The sequence below is a fragment of the Myxocyprinus asiaticus genome, chromosome 21 (genome assembly GCF_019703515.2).
Source record: "Myxocyprinus asiaticus isolate MX2 ecotype Aquarium Trade chromosome 21, UBuf_Myxa_2, whole genome shotgun sequence".
Lineage (NCBI taxonomy): Eukaryota > Metazoa > Chordata > Actinopteri > Cypriniformes > Catostomidae > Myxocyprinus > Myxocyprinus asiaticus.
Window position 1 is genome coordinate 32,299,431 of NC_059364.1, and position 19,861 is coordinate 32,319,291.

Sequence of the window (19,861 nt, forward strand, 5' to 3'; positions counted from 1 at the left end):
AGCTTTAAAAAAACAGAAGCTTTAAAGGAAATTTTAAAAAGGGCTTTTATTCCTCAGTGTACCTTTTTTATTTTTTCAGAAAACATGTCATTGGTAAAACTGAATGAAAATCTTCCCTCTTCAAGATGGTATGACAACAGGATATTAATAATAATATTCTTATAGGATATGATTCTTAATAAACTCGTGCCATTTTTACATTAACATTATAAAGGTTAAGGCCTGTAGGCTGAAATCCCTTTTTAAGGTCCAAATATTAACTCTGAGTGTAACAATACTTCTGGTTTTAAAACCCTCAGACAAGATCACAGTATGCCATTTTTAAATCAAAAGGTTTTTAGCAACAACAACAAAAAAAAAAACTGCAGTGAACCATCACTGACAATTAAAATTTTGACAGTCTTAAAAATATAAAGCTACACATTGCAGATTTGCAAAACTTGAAGTCAAGTCAAGTATTGTTTTTTTTTTTTTTTTTTTTTTTTTTTTTAGTAAAACGGATTGTATTACTTAACCAGCTCTCCCCTTTCTGTTAAGCCCTCATACCGGTTGTCCAACTCAAAACTCTCAATAACTTGTTTATAGACTAAGAGATATTTCAAGCAAAAAAAAATAAAAAGAAATTTCAGTGGAATAACCAAAAATGACCACTGTCCCACAAAGGGGTTTTTAGACATGTGTTTTTCTGTATCTAACCAATTACATTGTGTTTTTGTGATGTGTTTATTAGGACAAATCCCTCTATATGTATGATCTGAATTAGAGGTATGATTTCTCTTTATTCCTGTCAATGCCCTTGTTTTCTGGTATATGCTGGTAAGTGCAGCAATCCATCTTAATGCAACCGGTTCTCCTCCAAAAATAACATTCATCAGGTTGATTGCTAAGAGGACAGGAAAGAAAGATTAATAATTTTAAGAATATTATAACAACATAACTATAAAACTACATAATATTGCTGTATAGCAATTCCACTACTTTAATGCAAGTTCAAAATCCTCATGCCCACTTAAAAGTTCTATAACCTTAAAGCTGTATTTCTAACCTGAAAACATTTATACAATTTCAATCATGTCCAATGCAATGCAGAATCAGCAAGCTCACTCACCCTGCCTTCACTGGGGCCTCTGTAGATGCATTTCTGGACACTCCAAGATGTGTGTGTTTCCTATCTGGATAACGGACCACTAGAGTTGTCCCATCAATAGCATGACCCTGCAATTAATTTTTCCCCATCAGTTAGCATTCACAAGTGATTCCAACCACACTTGAAGACCTTCATTTATGTGGTGCCATTGTACAACCCCTAAGTTCTGACATCGCAACCAGACATGGCTTAGACATATACAGCAAGCTATAAGTTCATCTGCATACCTAACAATCCGCTGAACTTATGGTAATGAGACAAATCTGTTTATATAAACACCACATTGTTAATACTAGGACTGGGTAAAAACATTGATTTAATCATGATTTTATTTTACTCTATGCACAACCCACTTTTTCAGAAAAATGTGAGTAAATCTGTCGCATATGCCACCGAAGTACCAGTACAAATTATGCATGTAAACTAATATTATATATATATATATATATATACACACACACACACACACGCACTCTTCTGGAAAAAATTAAAGCAACTACTGCAAAATTATCAGTTTCTCTGGATTTACCATTTATAGGTATGTGTTTGAGTAAAATGAACATTTTTATTTTATTCTATAAAGTACTGACAACATTTCTCCCAAATTCCAAATAAAAACATTTATTTGCAGAAAATGACATCTCGTCAAAATAACAAATAAGATGCAAAGAAACAAGTTCTTATTCATTTTTAAACAACACAATACTAATGTTTTAACTTAGGAAGAGTTCAGAAATCAATATTTGGTGGAATAACCCTGATTTTCAATCACAGCTTTCATGTGTCTTGGCATGCTCTCTACCAGTCTTTCACATTGCTTTTGAGTGGCTTTATGCCACTCCTGGAAAAATTCAAGCAGCTTGGCTTTGCTTGATGGCTTGTGGCCATCCATCTTCCTCTTGATCACATTCCAGAGGTTTTCAATGGGGTTCAGGTCTGGACATTGGGCTGAACATGATCTGGTGGTCATGGTCGGTGGTCAAATCAGGCAGATTCGTCTTTGTAAAGGATGCAAGAATCAAGCCACGTACAAGGTTATCCTGGAAGAAAACTTGCTTCATTCTGCTCTGACAATGTTCCTCAACTCTGAGGATTGTTTTTTCCAGCAGGAGAGTGCTCCATGCCACACGGCCAGGTCAATCAAGGTGTGGATGGAGGACCACTGGATCAAGACCCTGTCATGGCCAGCCCAATCTCCAGACCTGAACCCCATTGAAAACCTCTGGAATGTGACCAAGAGGAAGATGGATGGCCACAAGCCATCAAACAAAGCCAAGCTGCTTGAATTTTTCCAGGAGTGGCATAAAGTCACCCAACAGCAATGTGAAAGACTGGTAGAGAGCATGGCAAAATGCATGAAAGCTGTGATTGAAAATCAGGGTTATTCCAACAAATATTGATTTCTGAACTCTTCCTAAGTTAAAACATTAGTATTGTGTTGTTTAAAAATGAATATGAACTTGTTTTCTTTGCATCTTTTTTGTTATTTTGACCAGTTGTCATTTTCTGCAAATAAATGTTCTAAATGACAATATTTTTATTTGGAATTTGGGAGAAATGTTGTCAGTACTTTATAGAATAAAACAAAATTTTTCACTTTACTCAAACACATACTTATAAATAGTAAATCCAGAGAATTTATAATCTTTAAGATTCTCACTATTTGTGTAGTTTTTCTCTCTCTACTCTCCCTTTTAACCTGTTAACGAGATCAACCAGTGGTTGTTTTGTGATCAACTTAATGAGCACCCCTGATTTACAGCATTGGCTGAGAGAATTTCTTTCATGTGTAGGAAATATGGACATTATAACTAAAATATTCCCAAATTAATAGATAAAAGAGAGAGGAAAAAAAAAACTAATTCAGAAAAAGATAATTCAACAGACAAACATACATTGAAATCTTGGATAGCGGTCTCAGAGTCCTCCTTCCTGGTGTAGTTAACAAATGCACAGCGTCTTGCAGGCAACACTCTTACACTATGGACTGGCCCAACACTGTTCCAAAAATATAATTTAAAAAAAAATTACATAACTTAAAAGGCACTCCATTGGACCAATGTTAAATTAAGCAACATCATACTTGTAAAGAATTTATGTTTGCACAGTGCAAAACTAGGGATGCAACGATACCACTTTTACTTTCCTGATTCGATTTCGATACCTGAACTCTCGGTATTGGCTGATACTGATCCGATACTAGTGTTTTTTTTTTTAAATCAGCTTAGAATATCTATAACTCATTGTGTGGAAATGATCGGGGGTACTCTTTTATATGTAAAGAAATACATCTAACTAGGGCTGTAAATTGGGCAGAGAAACTAAATTCAAATTTTTAGTTTAAGTCAGAAGTTTACATACACCTTAGCCAAATATATTTAAACACAGTTTTTCACAATTCCTGACATTTAATTGTAAAAACATTCCCTGTCTTAGGTCAGTAAGGATCACTACAATATTTAAAAAATGTGAAATGTTAATACTATTTTGTCGCGGAAGGTGGAGTTTTGGCTATTCAGGGCAAGACAGTCATACTTTGAGTCAGGGGACAAGGCAGGAAAACTTCTGGCTAGATATATAAAACAGGGAGTCTTTTTCTACCATTTCCTCAGTGAAATCTGCTGGTGGTTAAATATTTACCTCAGCCATTGATATTAATAATGCTTTTAAAGTCTTCTATCTTGATCTCTATAGTTCCACATCTTCATCTACTGATGAGGATATTAGAAACTTTGTGGAACATTCCAAAATGAAAGAAATCAAATGTCATAATAACAGTGATATACCTAAATGACTTGCCAAAACTATAGTTTGCTAATATTAAATCTGTGGAGTGGTAAAAAAAAAAAAAGTGTATGTAAACTTCTGACTTCAGCTGTACCTTAAAAATGTTCTAAATTCAAATTAAAGTCAGCTGATTTATTAAATTTACATTATTTCCTTAGTCCACAAGAGGGTGCATTGAATACATATAACCATACAGCACTGTGTTATATTATTGCAAAGAACATTCTTGGCTGTTAAAAAAACATTATTCTCAAATTTTAAGTCAAAAATAAAACGAGGGGGGAAACACTTCAATAGGCATGTGTTAACATGGTGTTACACTTGCACTGGTGCCACAGTATATACTACATCAGACTCAAATGTCATAATAACAGTGATATACCACAGTGTTTTTCATTAATTACAGCTGTATGTAGGGTAGAATTTATTCCCAGGTAGCAGTGGTATTCAACTGAGCTCGGTGGTAAAGCGGCACATGATCCCTGGCCAGGGGCTGTTCAAACAGACAGAACACAACAGGAAGGAACAGAACACGAGCATCCAGTAAACCACTTGTTTTTCTATGTAAACATGCTAGACGAACGTCTTTGTTTTGCTTTGTTTTTAGTTTATTCAGCATCTTGTGCAGGAGCACTGTTTTTTAGATGCCATGTCAAGTTAAAAAGAACTTTAAAACGTGTCTCGAGATACCTGGTTTTGGTTAAACTGTATTTTGTTGTGCTTCATCTAGCCTTTTTAAGCACAAGAATGTGATCGATCTGAAGTCATATTTGTTATTTATTTTTTTACACTTGTATCTGGACTTAAAAGGATTTAAAAAAAATATATATTTAACTTTTTTGTTCACTTTAGTTGTAATAGAATATACTGTAAGTCTAATTTTCATTCACACAATTATATTTTGGAACCCAGTCAACTTAAATATTGTTGTAATTTGTAAACAAATAATAATGATAATATTAACAGTTACTATTATTATTATTTATTAACTTTAAGATTTTTATTGTACAATAGTAACAGATACTCAGTAATGCCTTAAAACCCTCATGCTTTTATTCTTGCACTACTGAAAGTCCTTTTTGTGTGTATATGTAGCCTAGTTCAGAGTAGTTTCATACGATTCTTATTAAAATCTGGTGAAATGCTCCTATGGTGCCGCTCTCAATGCATGTATAAGCGAACCGAACTATCGAGCATCTACATCTAAAATGTTGTTCATGTGAAGCACTCATATATTGAGTGCATGGAATGAGTGTGTCAACAGAGCAGCGTGCATTCAATGAAACACGCTGTGCATGCATACTATATATAAATTTACTTATGAAACGCAGCCTTTTTCAATTAACAAAGCAATAATTTGTATTCAAGAAACTTTGAATGAAATGCACGAGTCACATGGACTACATAAATGGTGCTTTTGTGTTTTTTCATGTAATTTTTGGAGCCACGACCACGACTAACACAGTATCAGATTTGGATCAGGCTCGTCGGACCAATACCCCTTCCAGTTAAAAATGTCAGTAAAGGAGCCGATACCAATCCAGGTATCGGATCGGTGCATCCTTATGCAAAAAAAAAATAAAAAAAAATGACATCACTTACGATTTGAATAAAGCATAAATTCTTCCCTCTGTTATAGAAGGCACCAGATCTCCAACCCAGACAGGGAATAGCTCTCTGTTCAGGAATGAAAGACACTTCAGGATTCATTCAATTCTGAATGGTTGCATAATGAATGGCTGCATGAATATGGATGCATTTGTCTCACGGAGGAGGATGATGATGATGATTAACTGGAGCAGTGACTGGGGTATTGGGTCTATGCTGATTCTGAGGAAGAGGCCTGAGAGGGAATTTAGCTGGAGGTTGTGGGTTTCTTTCTTGAGACATAAACTCACTTTCTCTGGGTTCATGAACAGGGGCAAAACCTAGACAGAGAAAGAGTCATCAATGCAATCTTAATGAAATACTCTATTTTGTTAAACAACAATTTTCCCCTTAATATTTGCCCATCACAACTACGTAAACTCCCCATCTGTCGATAAGGGATGGGTCACGATGGCTGACTAGTCATCCAACAATTGACTTGTAGATTAGTGAGGTTGACTAGTTTCTCAAGATTGTTTCTTTTCTTTTAGTTTTAATATTTTTAGTGGCAAAACCCTCTTGTGTCTTTAAATTTATAAACTTTACAGCACTACTGCTACAGACATACATGTTCAGATGAACGTCTGAAGGCCTCAATATACTTCAAAAGTTTGGATTCGTTCTTCATTTAACCGTAAAAAGAAATTCTAAACAGCCGAGCAACCGTATATTGTTTGCACACTGCTGTGGGAGGCGTTCAGAAGTACATTTAAATATAAGGACGCTACATGTGAAACCTAAACTAATGTGACAATAAAATGTGTTAACAGTTAATTTGCCTCATTCCATTAGTAGAATTCATATGAGGTCAGTAAAAGAAGCTGTTTTAACCACTCAGTGGTGATTTAAAGTAATATAAATGCAGTAGAAAATGTTGAATTTGTCTTGTTTACATTTTGAATTCATGGCGCAAATGCGCTATACCATAATATGCACCGATTACACTCTGTTATTGTAATTTATGATGACACTGATACTGCTGCAAAGATCAGTGTATAAAAGTGTTAATGTGCAGAATAAAGACAAAAGAATGATGATAGGTTTACTTTGGGCAGATGTGTAAATGGCGTTCACTGCAGATGGCACATGAGTGAATGGTTAGTTCAGAGTATTTGAGTAGATTTGATTCATTTTGTAGACTAATTAAACAAAAAACAAAAAAAGAATCGCATGACATGGTCTTAGAAAATTTCTCTACATAAATGATCATACAGATGTCGGTAAATTTGCACCAGCTTGACGATAACTCTACACGCCGGTGTGTTCTTGTTGACTGATTTTGAATGACTGAACAACATAAACAGAATGAGCTGTTGGCATCAAGGTAAGTGGAGCTCTAGGTCACACCTACTGATGACATGGACCAATGGCAGTAAGAAGGTGTTAAGCAATCGGTTAGAAGTTTTCCTAAAAGTTTGCCCAGGCGAGTTGTTATGAACCACCAAAACGAACGCAAAAACACAGTCTTTTTGGCCAGATTTTGTTCTAAATTAAGTCACACCTGTTTGTTCTTCGATTTCGCATGAAGTATATTTGGCCCTTAAGGCCACTGCATCGAGTCTTGCATTTTAAAGCACTGTATCAAGTTAAAACTAGTGCAACCTTTAAAAAGATGAGAACCCTGCATTTTGTACAATGCCACTGCATCTATCTATGTTCCATCTAGCTATGTTTGAATGCAAGAACCTCTTATGTAAACATAAAATGTGTCCAAAAAGGGTCAAGTGAACCTGAAATCAGCATACTTTTACAGGGCTTCCTTAAGATTAAATATGTTGTTTATGTACTGATTGATATGCATTATCATACCTGGAACTCCAGAGAAACCTAATATTTTTTCTACAGTTCCATGAAGAATAAGGGCATTTGAACTCTGCTCTCTAGTGAATCCCATTTCCTTTCAAAGAAACAAGCACAATCAGACATAGACACAGATGCACATAAAACTGAGAAGCAGCTGCTGCCAATATTACAGGTATAGATGTTGGTGCTCTAGCTAGCTACACCAACCCACATCCACTCACCATGAGCTGCATGAGCTGTACACTCTTCACCTCCTCAGCTGCATCCTTACATGTGCTGTCCAGCTTTAACACTTCATTATAGGTAAGTCTGGCTTCAAAATATCTCTGACAGAGGTGGAAAAACTAAATTGTGTTAAAACTGAAATTGTGTGTCAAGCTGTTTAAACTGTGTGTTATCTGAATAAGATATGTTGTGATAATACCTTTAGCCCAACCAGTGCTTTGCCTTTTCGGTAAAGTCCTTTAATCCATTTGGGATTCATAGAAAGAGCAATTTCAGCATCTGTTAAAGCTTTTTCATACTGCAGCATGTTTTCATAGCAGAAAGAACGATTCCCAAATAACCTACAACACACAAACTCTTTAAATGTAACCTCTTCAAAGACTTCCTCTGCCTAATTTTTCCTTGTGTAATCGAAAGTTGCATGCTGTGGCTGAAATTGTTGACATGGAATCTTACTTATACTCTTTAGGGTTGTGTTTTATAGCATCTGTAAAATATTTCACAGCCATCTCCAGGTTTCCAGAGGCAGCATACTGGTTACCCAAAACTATATATATATAAAAAGGAGTAATAAGAAGGACCATTAACTCTATATCTTTACAATCTATTAAACCATTATACAAATTAAACTCCATTTACACACCTGCCAGCTCCAAACTTTTTGTAATAAAATCACTTGCATTGACCAACTCCACCTCCTTGTTGTTATCAATCTGCAGGAAGAAGAATGTAATGTTACCCAAATGTAGACCAAGTCAAAAATTGGTTGTCAAAATGCCTAAATAGGACTGTGGTTGATACTTCGCAAGAATATGATAAAAACATGACTTTAGTACGTGCATAAAACAAGCAAGTTGTATGCTTGTAGTTCATTTACACTCATCTTTCGTATCAGCTAATAAATAACTTATTGAGTCCAGTGCTGACAGTGTGTATCATTTGTATAATTTATTTCAACTTTAACTCACAATCATGTGCGTGTGATTTGCCGGTTGATCGAATAAAATAAAAATAGCTTCCAACAGAATGGCCAAAGATGTCAGTTCATTTAAAAAATGTCCATCTTATTTTAAACTAACGATTCTCTTTCTACTGAGAATTGAGCCCTGTAGTCATTGAATATTTATTTGGTTATTTCTAAAACTCACTATCATACAGAGAATTACCTTCATACCCAACCTCCCATAAAATCGTTAAAAAAGAATAATATTCCTACATCTCCTCTAACTCCATTCTTCCTCTTTTCAAACCTGTTTTTGTGGCACCACAGCACCTTTCTGCTCTGACCCATGCTCTTTGCAGGAGTTTGCTAGAGTAGCTTTCTTTTCAGGTTTGGGTTTTTCCTCCAGTTTGCGTTTGGTGATGGCTGCTGCGTTTGACACAAAGCAGCTATTCATGTCAAGCTCCTAAGACAAACATAAAAACGGCGTCATCAAAAACAGCACTTTCCAGTAAGTGCATACCTGTTAAACAGTTCTGCTCATAGAGTATTAGCACACCACATTTGTAAATTTCAATGAAAATTGAAGTGAGTTCACCCAAAAATAAACATTCTCTCATCATTTACTTAACCACATGTCATCCCAGATGTGTATGTATGAAGGTAAAATAGCGTCTAAATGATCTGCATGCACAGAGTAAGATTAATAAAAACATAAATGAAGTTACAAGCGTGATCGAAAAATCTGCATGCAGAGTAAGATCTGTGAAAGTGTAAATCAAATTGCAAGCGTAAAAATAAATAGCATGCGCACAGAACGTTTTGTAAAGGTGTAAATCAAGTTGCAAGCTTTAGAAAAAAATATTAACAATACTTCAATGCTTTGCATAAGTGTAATTCATGTGTTGTGAATCTGTAATTTCGTATTAACACAAAGTAAATGTGGTCTGTATTCTTCTGACTTCTTTTTTTTCCGAGCTTACACTTTTGGCACTATTTTTTTTGCGCCTAAACATGGCCAAAAATATATTTTTACATGGCCAGCTACATGCAAGCAAACAAATGGCGTAATGAACAGCAAAACAGATTGGCCACGTGGAATCAGTCTGAATGTGTAAAACAAACTACTACAAATAACTTGTGTTTGTGTCTGAACGACGCTGATCCATATGAAGAAGAAACTGTCGGTCACATTATTAAACCAATCAGGTCAGAGTAAACTGGTCAACGAACACCTCATTTTATTGGTTACTAGAAGCAGGTAGACCCGCCTTCCCCCTTGTGCTTGCAAAACTCTTTTCAAGGAGAAATTTGTGCCAAAACTGTTAGCGCAACAAAGGGAAGACGGAACTGTGTATATCAGATTATTTCTGGAAAATATTTGTGCCACAAACACAAATCATTTACACATTTGCAGTTTATTTTACACATACAGACTGATTCTATGCGGTCAATCCATTTTGCTGTTCATGACACCCTTTCTTTGCTTGCATATCGCTGGTGCAAAAACTGTGCCAAAAGTGTAAGCGCAAAAAAAAGTCAGTCAGAAGAATACACACCACATTTACTATGTGTTAATATGCAATTACAGATTCAATGCAAAGCATTAAAGTATTGCTAATATTTGATTTACACCGGTGATGAGGAGGAGGGTGGGGCCGTGAGTCCGCACGGCCAGGCCCCAATCGGGCTAATCAGCTGAGGAGAAGGATAAGGCCAAGCTGGATGCAGCAGTTCGGGAGAGAGAGAGCCACACGCAGCTGCCGTGTGTTTGTGTTTTGTGTATTTTTGTTTCATTAAATATTACTTTGATTGTTCAGCCGTTTCCCGCCTCCTCCTTGCCCATTTTAACCCCGTTACAACACCTTTACAAAGTGTCCTATGCACATGCAATATATTTTTACGCTTGCAATTTGATTTACTCTTTCACAAATCTTACTCTGTGCATGCAAATTGTTTAGGCACTATTTTACCTTCATAGTATGACTTTCTTTCTTTAGCAGAACACAAATGAAGATTTTTAGAAGAATATCTCAACTCTGTAGGTCCATACAATACAAGTGGATGGTGATAAGCACTTTAAAGCTCCAAAAAGCACAGACAACCGTAATATAAGTAATCCATACGTCCATATGTCATATCCATCCATGTGTCTTCTTAAGAGATATTATCGCTTTGGGTGAGAAACAGATCAATAATGAAGTCTATTTTATTATAACTGTTTACTTCCGGTCGCTCTCCAAAGCACGTCAACAAGTGGACTCGTGTCACCCTGCCTCTCGCTTACACAAGCACGCTGGCAAGTTCAAATGAAAGCAAAACCAATGAAGCTTGGGAATAGCGTTCTGTTGTAAACAAATCGAGCTACACTTCCGGTTGTATAGTGTCATTTTTCACGTGAACATGCCAATGCACTTACATCACACGAGAGACTGTGTCAACCAAGTCCTCTCATGGACCCGCATCGGAGAGCGACCAGAAAGAAAAATTTTATATGAACATTACTTAAATATTGATTTGTTTCTCACCTAAAGCGATCCTTTTGCTTTTGAAGACATTACTGGAGTCGTATGGATTACTTTTACTACGATTGTCTGTGCTTATTACCATCCACTTGCATTGTATGGACCTACAGAGCTGAGATATTCTTCTAAAAATCTTTGCTTATGTTCAGCAGAAGAAAGTCATACACATCTGGGATGGCATGAGGGTGAGTAAATGAGAGAATTACAATTTTTGGGTGAAATAACCCTTTAAGTCCTATGGCTGAAGATTTTAAAACACAAGGTGAAAACACAAGTCTACCTCTGGTTCAATAGTTGAGTCTTCCTCTTCATCACTGCCATCACTGCTTTGCACAGAGTCTGAGGTACGTTGAGGGCCAGAACGTACAGATGTACATTTATTGCTTTTAATTTTATCGTTTTTGGCATGTTTAGTGTTTTGTGATCCAGGGTCAACTTGCTTCTTAAAACAAAGAAACAAGAAACATTTAGACTACACCATGACACAAAGTCTGAGCCATTTCTATGAGATAGACACAAAACAATGGTGGTATACAAAGTAGGGATTGGTATTTTGAGTAATCGATTACTTGAAATTTAGAATTAAAGTTTAACTCTTAACATTTGAACCTGTTTTTCTTATTAAAAAAAATAGCACTGGGCATAAACAACAAGATCTAGATTTAAAAATTATATGCACACATACACTGGCGGCCAAAAATTTGGAATAATGTACAGAATTTGCTCTTATGGAAAGAAATTGGCACTTTTAATCACCAAAGTGGCATTCAACTGATCACAATGTATAGTTAGGACATTAATTAAAAACAAAAATCTTCAGAACTTCTTAAACTACTTCAAAGAGTTCTCATAAAAAAATCCTCCACGTGCAGCAATGACAGCTTTGCAGATACTTGGCATTCTAGCTGTCAGTTTGTCCAGATACTCAGGCGACATTTCACCCCACACTTCCTGTAGCACTTGCCATAGATGTGGCTGTCTTGTCTGGCACTTCTCACGCACCTTACAGTCTAGCTGATCCCACAAATGCTCAATGGGGTTAAGATCCATAACACTCTGGGGGCCTGGGTAGCTCAGTAAGTAAAGACGCTGACTACCACACCTGGAGTCGCAAGTTCAAATCCAGGGAGTGCTGAGTGACTCCAGTCAGGATCCTAAGCAACCAATTGGCGTTGGGTTAACCTCCTCGTGGTCGCTATAATGTGGTTCTTGCTCTTGGTGGGGCACGTGGTGCGTTGTGCATGGATGCTGCGTTGAATAGCATGGACTTCCACACACACTATGTCTCCACAGTAACGCACTCAACAAGACATGGAGGCACTGAGATTTGTCCTCTGCCACCCAGATTGAGGCGAGTCACTACACCACCACAAGGACTTACAGTGCATTGGGAATTGGGCATTCCAAATTGGGGAGAAAAAAAAAAAAAGATCCATAACACTCTTTTCCAATTATCTGTTGTCCAATGTCTGTGTTTCTTTGCCCACTCTAAACATTTCTTTTTGTATTTTGTGTTTCAAAAGTGGCTTTTTATTTGCAATTCTTCCCATAAGGCCTGAGTCTTCTCTTTACTGTTGTACATGAAACTGGTGTTGAGTGGGTAGAATTCAATGAAGCTGTCAGTTGAGGACATGTGAGGCGTCTATTTCTCAAACTAGAGACTCTGATGTACTTATCCTCTTGTTTAGTTGTACATCTGGCCTTCCACATCTCTTTTTGTCCTTGTTAGAGCAGTTGTCCTTTGTCTTTGAAGACTGTAGTCTACACTTTTGTATGAAATCTTCCGTTTTTTGGCAATTTCAAGCATTGTATAGCCTTCATTCCTCAAAACAATGATTGACTGCCGAGTTTCTAGAGAAAGCTGTTTCTTGTTCTGACCTCATATTGACCTTAAGACATGACAGTCTACTGCATACTGTGGTAACTCAAAAACAAACACAAAGACAATGTTAAGCTTCTTTTAATGAACCAAATAGCTTTCAGCAGTGTTTGATATAATGGCAAGTGATTTTCTAGAACCAGATTAGCAATTTAGCATGATTACTCAAGGATAAGGTGTTGGAGTGATGGCTGCTGGAAATGGGGCCTGTCTAGATTTGATCAAAAATGACTTTTTTCAAATAGTGAAGGTGCTGTTTTTTACATCAGTAATGTCCTGAATTTTGGCCACCAGTGTGTGTGTATGTGTATATTATTTATAAATATATATACATACACATATATATCATACTTTCCAAGTCTTCTGAAGCGATACATTCACATTAAATAATGTCAGAATTTTAATTTTGAGAGAACCAATGGCAAGAATTAGGTGAGAAAACCAGTTTCAGTTCAAAGGCACAAAAGAAAATCAATGTTTTTACTAGTTTAATATTTAAAGTTGAACGAGTACTCGATTACTTGTGCACATCCCTAATGCAAAGTGACGATAATTTACAACAGCAAAATTTTGCCTAATAATATTTATTTAATCAACACAGTAGATAGTAGTACATATAATAATACAGGTGCATCTCAATAAATTAGAATGTCGTGGAAAAGTTCATTTATTTCAGTAATTCAACTCAAATTGTGAAACTCGTGTATTAAATAAATTCAATGCACACAGACTGAAGTAGTTTAAGTCTTTGGTTCTTTTAATTGTGATGATTTTGCCTCACATTTAACAAAAACCCACCAATTCACTATCTCAAAAAATTAGAATACATCATAAGACCAATAAAAAAAACATTTTTAGTGAATTGTTGGCCTTCTGGAAAGTATGCTCATTTACTGTATATGTACTCAATACTTGGTAGGGGCTCCTTTTGCTTTAATTACTGCCTCAGTTCGGCGTGGCATGGAGGTGATCAGTTTGTGGCACTGCTGAGGTGGTATGGAAGCCCAGGTTTCTTTGACAGTGGCCTTCAGCTCATCTGCATTTTTTGGTCTCTTGTTTCTCATTTTCCTCTTGACAATACCCCATAGATTCTCTATGGGGTTCAGGTCTGGTGAGTTTGCTGGCCAGTCAAGCACACCAACACCATGGTCATTTAACCAACTTTGGTGCTTTTGGCAGTGTGGGCAGGTGCCAAATCCTGCTGGAAAATGAAATCAGCATCTTTAAAAAGCTGGTCAGCAGAAGGAAGCATGAAGTGCTCCAAAATTTCTTGGTAAACGGGTGCAGTGACTTTGGTTTTCAAAAAACACAATGGACCAACACCAGCAGATGACATTGAACCCCAAATCATCACAGACTGTGGAAACTTAACACTGGACTTAAAGCAACTTGGGCTATGAGCTTCTCCACCCTTCCTCCAGACTCTAGGACCTTGGTTTCCAAATGAAATACAAAACTTGCTCTCATCTGAAAAGATGACTTTGGACCACTGGGCAACAGTCCAGTTCTTCTTCTCCTTAGCCCAGGTAAGACGCCTCTGACATTGTCTGTGGTTCAGGAGTGGCTTAACAAGAGGAATACGACAACTGTAGCCAAATTCCTTGACACATCTATGTGTGGTGGCTCTTGATGCCTTGACCCCAGCCTCAGTCCATTCCTTGTGAAGTTCACCCAAATTCTTGAATCGATTTTGCTTGACAATCATAAGGCTGCGGTTCTCTCGGTTGGTTGTGCATCTTTTTCTTCCACACTTTTTCCTTCCACTCAACTTTCTGTTAACATGCTTGGATACAGCCAGCTTCTTTGGCAATGAATGTTTGTGGCTTACCCTCCTTGTGAAGGGTGTCAATGATTGTCTTCTGGACAACTGTCAGATCAGCAGTCTTCCCCATGACTGTGTAGCCTAGTGAACCAAACTGAGAGACCATTTTGAAGGCTCAGGAAATCTTTGCAGGTGTTTTGAGTTGATTAGCTGATTGGCATGCCACCATATTCTAATTTTTTGAGATAGTGAATTGGTGGGTTTTTGTTAAATGTGAGGCAAAATCATCACAATTAAAAGAACCAAAGACTTAAACTACTTCAGTCTGTGTGCATTTAATTTATTTAATACATGAGTTTAAATAATTTGAGTTGAATTACTGAAATAAATGAACTTTTCCACGACATTCTAATTTATTGAGATGCACCTGTACATTTATTTTATCTCACCGGTTTATTTTTTTCTTTATCTGCATTTTCCTTCTCTAATTTTTCTTGCTGACGTCTCTCCTTCTGTTTCTGTTATATTTCAGAAAGATATAACTTTCAATACCTTCAAGTTTATGATTAATTGATGAAAATAGCTTTTTGTGTGTGCTCTCACCAGCTTTTTCTGTTTTTTCCTCTCTGCTTTCTTCTTAAGTTTCTCTTCTTCATCCACTAGTTCATTGCCATTTCTTTCTGCTTCCTAGGAAACAAAATATATATTTGTAACAATTATACTTGTACTAAAGTAATTCCGCAATCAGCTCTCAGCATAGATGTTTGACACAAACCTCTGGTGTTATGTGTTTGGAGGGTTTTGGCAGGCCTCTAGCAATGAAGTTTCGAGGAAAGCCACAGTAACTATTGTTTAAACGGACACCATATCTATCACCATCATCATAATCTTCATCATCTGATGACATATAAGGCACAAACTGAGCTTCTGGAACTTTAATACCAAAACAATAAAAAATTTGAAAACAATAAGCAGGGAGAAAGGATAACAATTGTACAGATTATACCAAGCTCATATGATTTTACAAGGATATCTGGGCAGGTTTTACTCATGTTTAATGTTTGACCTCAAAAGTTGCTGAATCAGATACCTTTTTGGAAAGAAGTCCAAAGTTTAAGCTAAATGCACATGGACTAAAGAGCACTAGAAAAAGCAAGACATCTGTCAAAAAGCAATAGTCTGAAATTACTGCCGTTCCAATAATGGATCAATCTGAAAGTCAGACCTGCCCTACTACATTATGTAGTATCTAAGTGACCAAGTATTACAATGAGTGAGAGAGGTGCATTTGTGAGGAAAATAAAGAAATAACTTACCAAATCCATAGCCAAAACTTAAGGCATCTAAGAAGGAGTGGTGTCTGGTATTGATCAAATGTACCATAGTTTCCTAAGAAAAGAGAGAACGATGAGAACTACAAACTCAAACGTATCACTACAGATGAAAATAAAAACAAGGCAGTACTGTGTACCTGGCTGATAATGTAATGCACAAAAATGTAATGACTCTGCACTTACGTGAGTCCGCATGAGGCGTTCATCATCACGATAGCGGAAGTACTCTGTGAAAATTATTGCAAAAGGATATTTTAAAAGTTTTCACATGACTTACATAAACATAGCCACACGAATAGTGACTTAACGTGGTTTAATCTTACGGCGCGTGATCATACATGCTCCTTTCGTTACGTTTGTGAAATAAAAAAAAAAACTAAAATATATAGGTTTTAAAGATATAATCTGGATAACAAGAAATATTTGAGTCATTCGAAGCGTGTTCTGCTAAACGGCACGTCTTCGCCATTGCTGTAGGAGCTACATGTGTACGGCTGAGCTGGTACGACATAAAACGAGTCGAATGCATACAATACTTACCAGGTCCCATGGTGACATTTCTAGACATTTTAGTGAATATATTTATAAGTGAGACAAGTTAATTCTAAATTAGAAAATGTTTAAGTATACTAGGTAACTTCTAAATGATTTAGCATTCCTTCCAATCGTAGTGTTTTCTTTGGAGATTCCTCTCCACCTCTGTCTGCATACAGTACGCATACACGCGCGTGCGCTTCCGCTCACTTAACGCAGCACGAAATCCACCACTTGGTTGAAAAGAGCATTTTACAACATACTGTGAAAATGTTTGTTTTGTCTATTAACATTGACATATTACAATGTAACTGTACTTGATTATGAGTTTGCAATATTGCCATAGTCAAAAACAAAATGCATCGAAAACTTCGAAAAATAACATTTAAACAAGAAAATAATAACACAAAGTCTAATCTTTTAGTTTAGTCACCGAATCGGGCTTAGTTACAAATGGTTAAAAAATCATGTCAGTTCATATTTGCTGGTTAGCATTGGCAATTGATTTGTCAAGTCAAGTTGAACTTTAAGTTTAAGAATATTGTTAAGTTTTATTCGTTTTATTGTTTAATTTAAGATGAAAGATAAGATATCAGTTTATCCCCTGGGGGAAATTTAGGTTTGTCTGAGGATGAGAAAAACTGGGGGGACTCTTTGGTTGCATATGTTAAAGGGATAGTTCATCTCAAAATGAAAATTCTCTCATTATTTACTCACACTCATGCCATCACAGATGTGTATGACTTTCTTCTTCAGCAGAACACAAACAAAGATTTATAGAAGAATATCTCAGCTCTGTACATTCATACAATGCAAGTGAATGGTGACCAGACCGTTTAAGCTCCAAAAAACACAAAGTCAGAATAAAAGTAATCCATAAGGCTCCAGTGGTTTAATCCATGTAATCAGAAGTAATATGATTGGTGTGGGTGAGAAACAGATCAATGTTTAAATCCTTTTTTACTAAAAATCTCTTTTTAGAATTTCCCCTTGCAGATTTTTGTGTGAAGTTTGACTAGCCCCATTCACACATGCAACCAGGTAAATTACAGAAAGATTGTTGGGTTGCCTTTACTGGTAAATGACCCAAATGTGCTGTTCACACATACCATCAATAAGGAAATGTATAGGTTATGAAACAACTTCTCATTAAGGAGAATTGCCAGAGCAAAATTTTCAAAAGGGTCGTGTTTACACATGACCTCTAAATTGGAAATTGTAGGTCATTTTCTGGAAAAGGCTGTATGTGTGAATGCGACTACTATAAGATTTATAGTTAAAACATTTTTTTTTTGAAATATCGATCTGTTTCTCACCCAAAGTAATTGCATCGCTTCAGAAGATATATACAGTATTAAACCACTAGAGTTGTCTGGATTACATTTATGCAGCCTTTATGTAATTTTTGGACCTTCTGAGTCCTGGTCACCATTCACTTGCATTGTATGGACCTACAGAGCTGAGATATTCTTCTAAAATCTTTGTTTGTGTTCTGCAGAAGAAAGAAATTTAAACACATCTGGGATGACATGAGGGTGAGTAAATGATGAGAGAATTTTCATTTTTGGGTGAACTATCTCTTTAAAACTGTGCCCATGCATGAGCTCTTCTGTGTTGTGAAAGACTTGAGAGCTATCTCGTCTGTGGACATAAACACAAATGGTTTATCTGAATGGATTTTAGATTATGACAAATATGTGGGTGTAGGCCTTATAGTATATTTTTATATATTATAGTATATTTTTATATATCAAACATAGAATAAGTACTTACAGGTGCATCTCAATAAATTAGAATGTCGCGGACAAGTTCATTTATTTCATTAATTCAACTCAAATTGTGAAACTCGTGTATTAAATAAATTCAATGCACACAGACTGAAGTAGTTTAAGTCTTTGATTCTTTTAATTGTGATGATTTTGGCTCACATTTAACAAAAACCCACCAATTCACTCTCTCAAAAAATTAGAATACATCATAAGACCAATAAAAAAAAAAACATTTTTAGTGAATTGTTGGCCTTCTGGAAAGTATGTTCATTTACTGTATATGTACTCAGTACTAGGTAGGGGCTCCTTTTGCTTTAATTACTGCCTCAATTCGGCGTGACATGGAGGTGATCAGTTTGTGGCACTGCTGAGGTGGTATGGAAGCCCAGGTTTCTTTGACAGTGGCCTTCAGCTCAACTGCATTTTTTGGTCTCTTGTTTCTCATTTTCCTCTTGACAATACCCCATAGATTCTCTATGGGGTTCAGGTCTGGTGAGTTTGCTGGTCAGTCAAGCACACCAACACCATGGTCATTTAACCAACTTTTGGTGCTTTTGGCAGTGTGGGCAGGTGCCAAATCCTGCTGGAAAATGAAATCAGCATCTTTAAAAAGCTGGTCAGCAGAAGGAAGCATGAAGTGCTCCAAAATTTCTTGGTAAACGGGTGCAGTGACTTTGGTTTTCAAAAAACACAATGGACCAACACCAGCAGATGACATTGCACCCCAAATCATCACAGACTGTGGAAACTTAACACTGGACTTCAAGCAACTTGGGCTATGAGCTTCTCCACCCTTCCTCCAGACTCTAGGACCTTGGTTTCCAAATGAAATACAAAACTTGCTCTCATCTGAACAGAGGACTTTGGAACACTGGGCAACAGTCCAGTTCTTCTTCTCCTTAGCCCAGGTAAGACGCCTCTGACGTTGTCTGTGGTTCAGGAGTGGCTTAACAAGAGGAATACGACAACTGTAGCCAAATTCCTTGACATGTCTGTGTGTGGTGGCTCTTGATGCCTTGACCCCAGCCTCAGTCCATTCCATGTGAAGTTCGATTTTGCTTGACAATCATAAGGCTGCGGTTCTCTCGGTTGGTTTTGCATCTTTTTCTTCCACACTTTTTCCTTCCACTCAACTTTCTGTTAACATGCTTGGATACAGCACTCTGTGAACAGCCAGCTTCTTTGGCAATGAATGTTTGTGGCTTACCCTCCTTGTGAAGGGTGTCAGTGATTGTCTTCTGGACAACTGTCAGATCAGCAGTCTTCCCCATGATTGTGTAGCCTAGTGAACCAAACTGAGAGACCATTTTGAAGGCTCAGGAAACCTTTGCAGGTGTTTTGAGTTGATTAGCTGATTGGCATGTCACCATATTCTAATTTTTTGAGATAGTGAATTGGTGGGTTTTTGTTAAATGTGAACCAAAATCATCACAATTAAAAGAACAAAAGACTTAAACTACTTCAGTCTGTGTGCACTGAATTTATTTAATACACGAGTTTCACAATTTG

General features: G+C 36.7%; 1 protein-coding gene across 5 annotated transcripts; it reads right to left on the reverse strand.

The window, feature by feature from the left end:
- Nucleotides 1–458: 458 nt before the first annotated feature.
- Nucleotides 459–16,787, reverse strand: LOC127412463 (tetratricopeptide repeat protein 31-like). Of its 5 annotated transcripts, none has more exons than XM_051648843.1 (18): nt 16,590–16,787; nt 16,233–16,276; nt 16,032–16,104; nt 15,491–15,612; nt 15,319–15,402; nt 15,165–15,233; nt 11,355–11,516; nt 8,860–9,015; nt 8,253–8,322; nt 8,066–8,156; nt 7,809–7,950; nt 7,606–7,710; nt 7,391–7,478; nt 5,703–5,862; nt 5,537–5,611; nt 3,043–3,145; nt 1,109–1,215; nt 459–883 (listed from the first exon to the last, which is right to left on the reverse strand). In XM_051648843.1, the coding sequence occupies exons 1-18, from the start codon at nt 16,615–16,617 to the stop codon at nt 760–762; spliced, it is 1,803 nt and encodes a 600-aa protein (XP_051504803.1). In that variant the 5' UTR covers nt 16,618–16,787; the 3' UTR covers nt 459–759. The 5 variants fall into 5 exon arrangements, with proteins under 5 accessions (XP_051504803.1, XP_051504802.1, XP_051504801.1 ...); XM_051648842.1 differs by having other exon boundaries at nt 11,355–11,513; nt 15,491–15,648; XM_051648841.1 differs by having other exon boundaries at nt 15,491–15,648.
- Nucleotides 16,788–19,861: the final 3,074 nt, after the last annotated feature.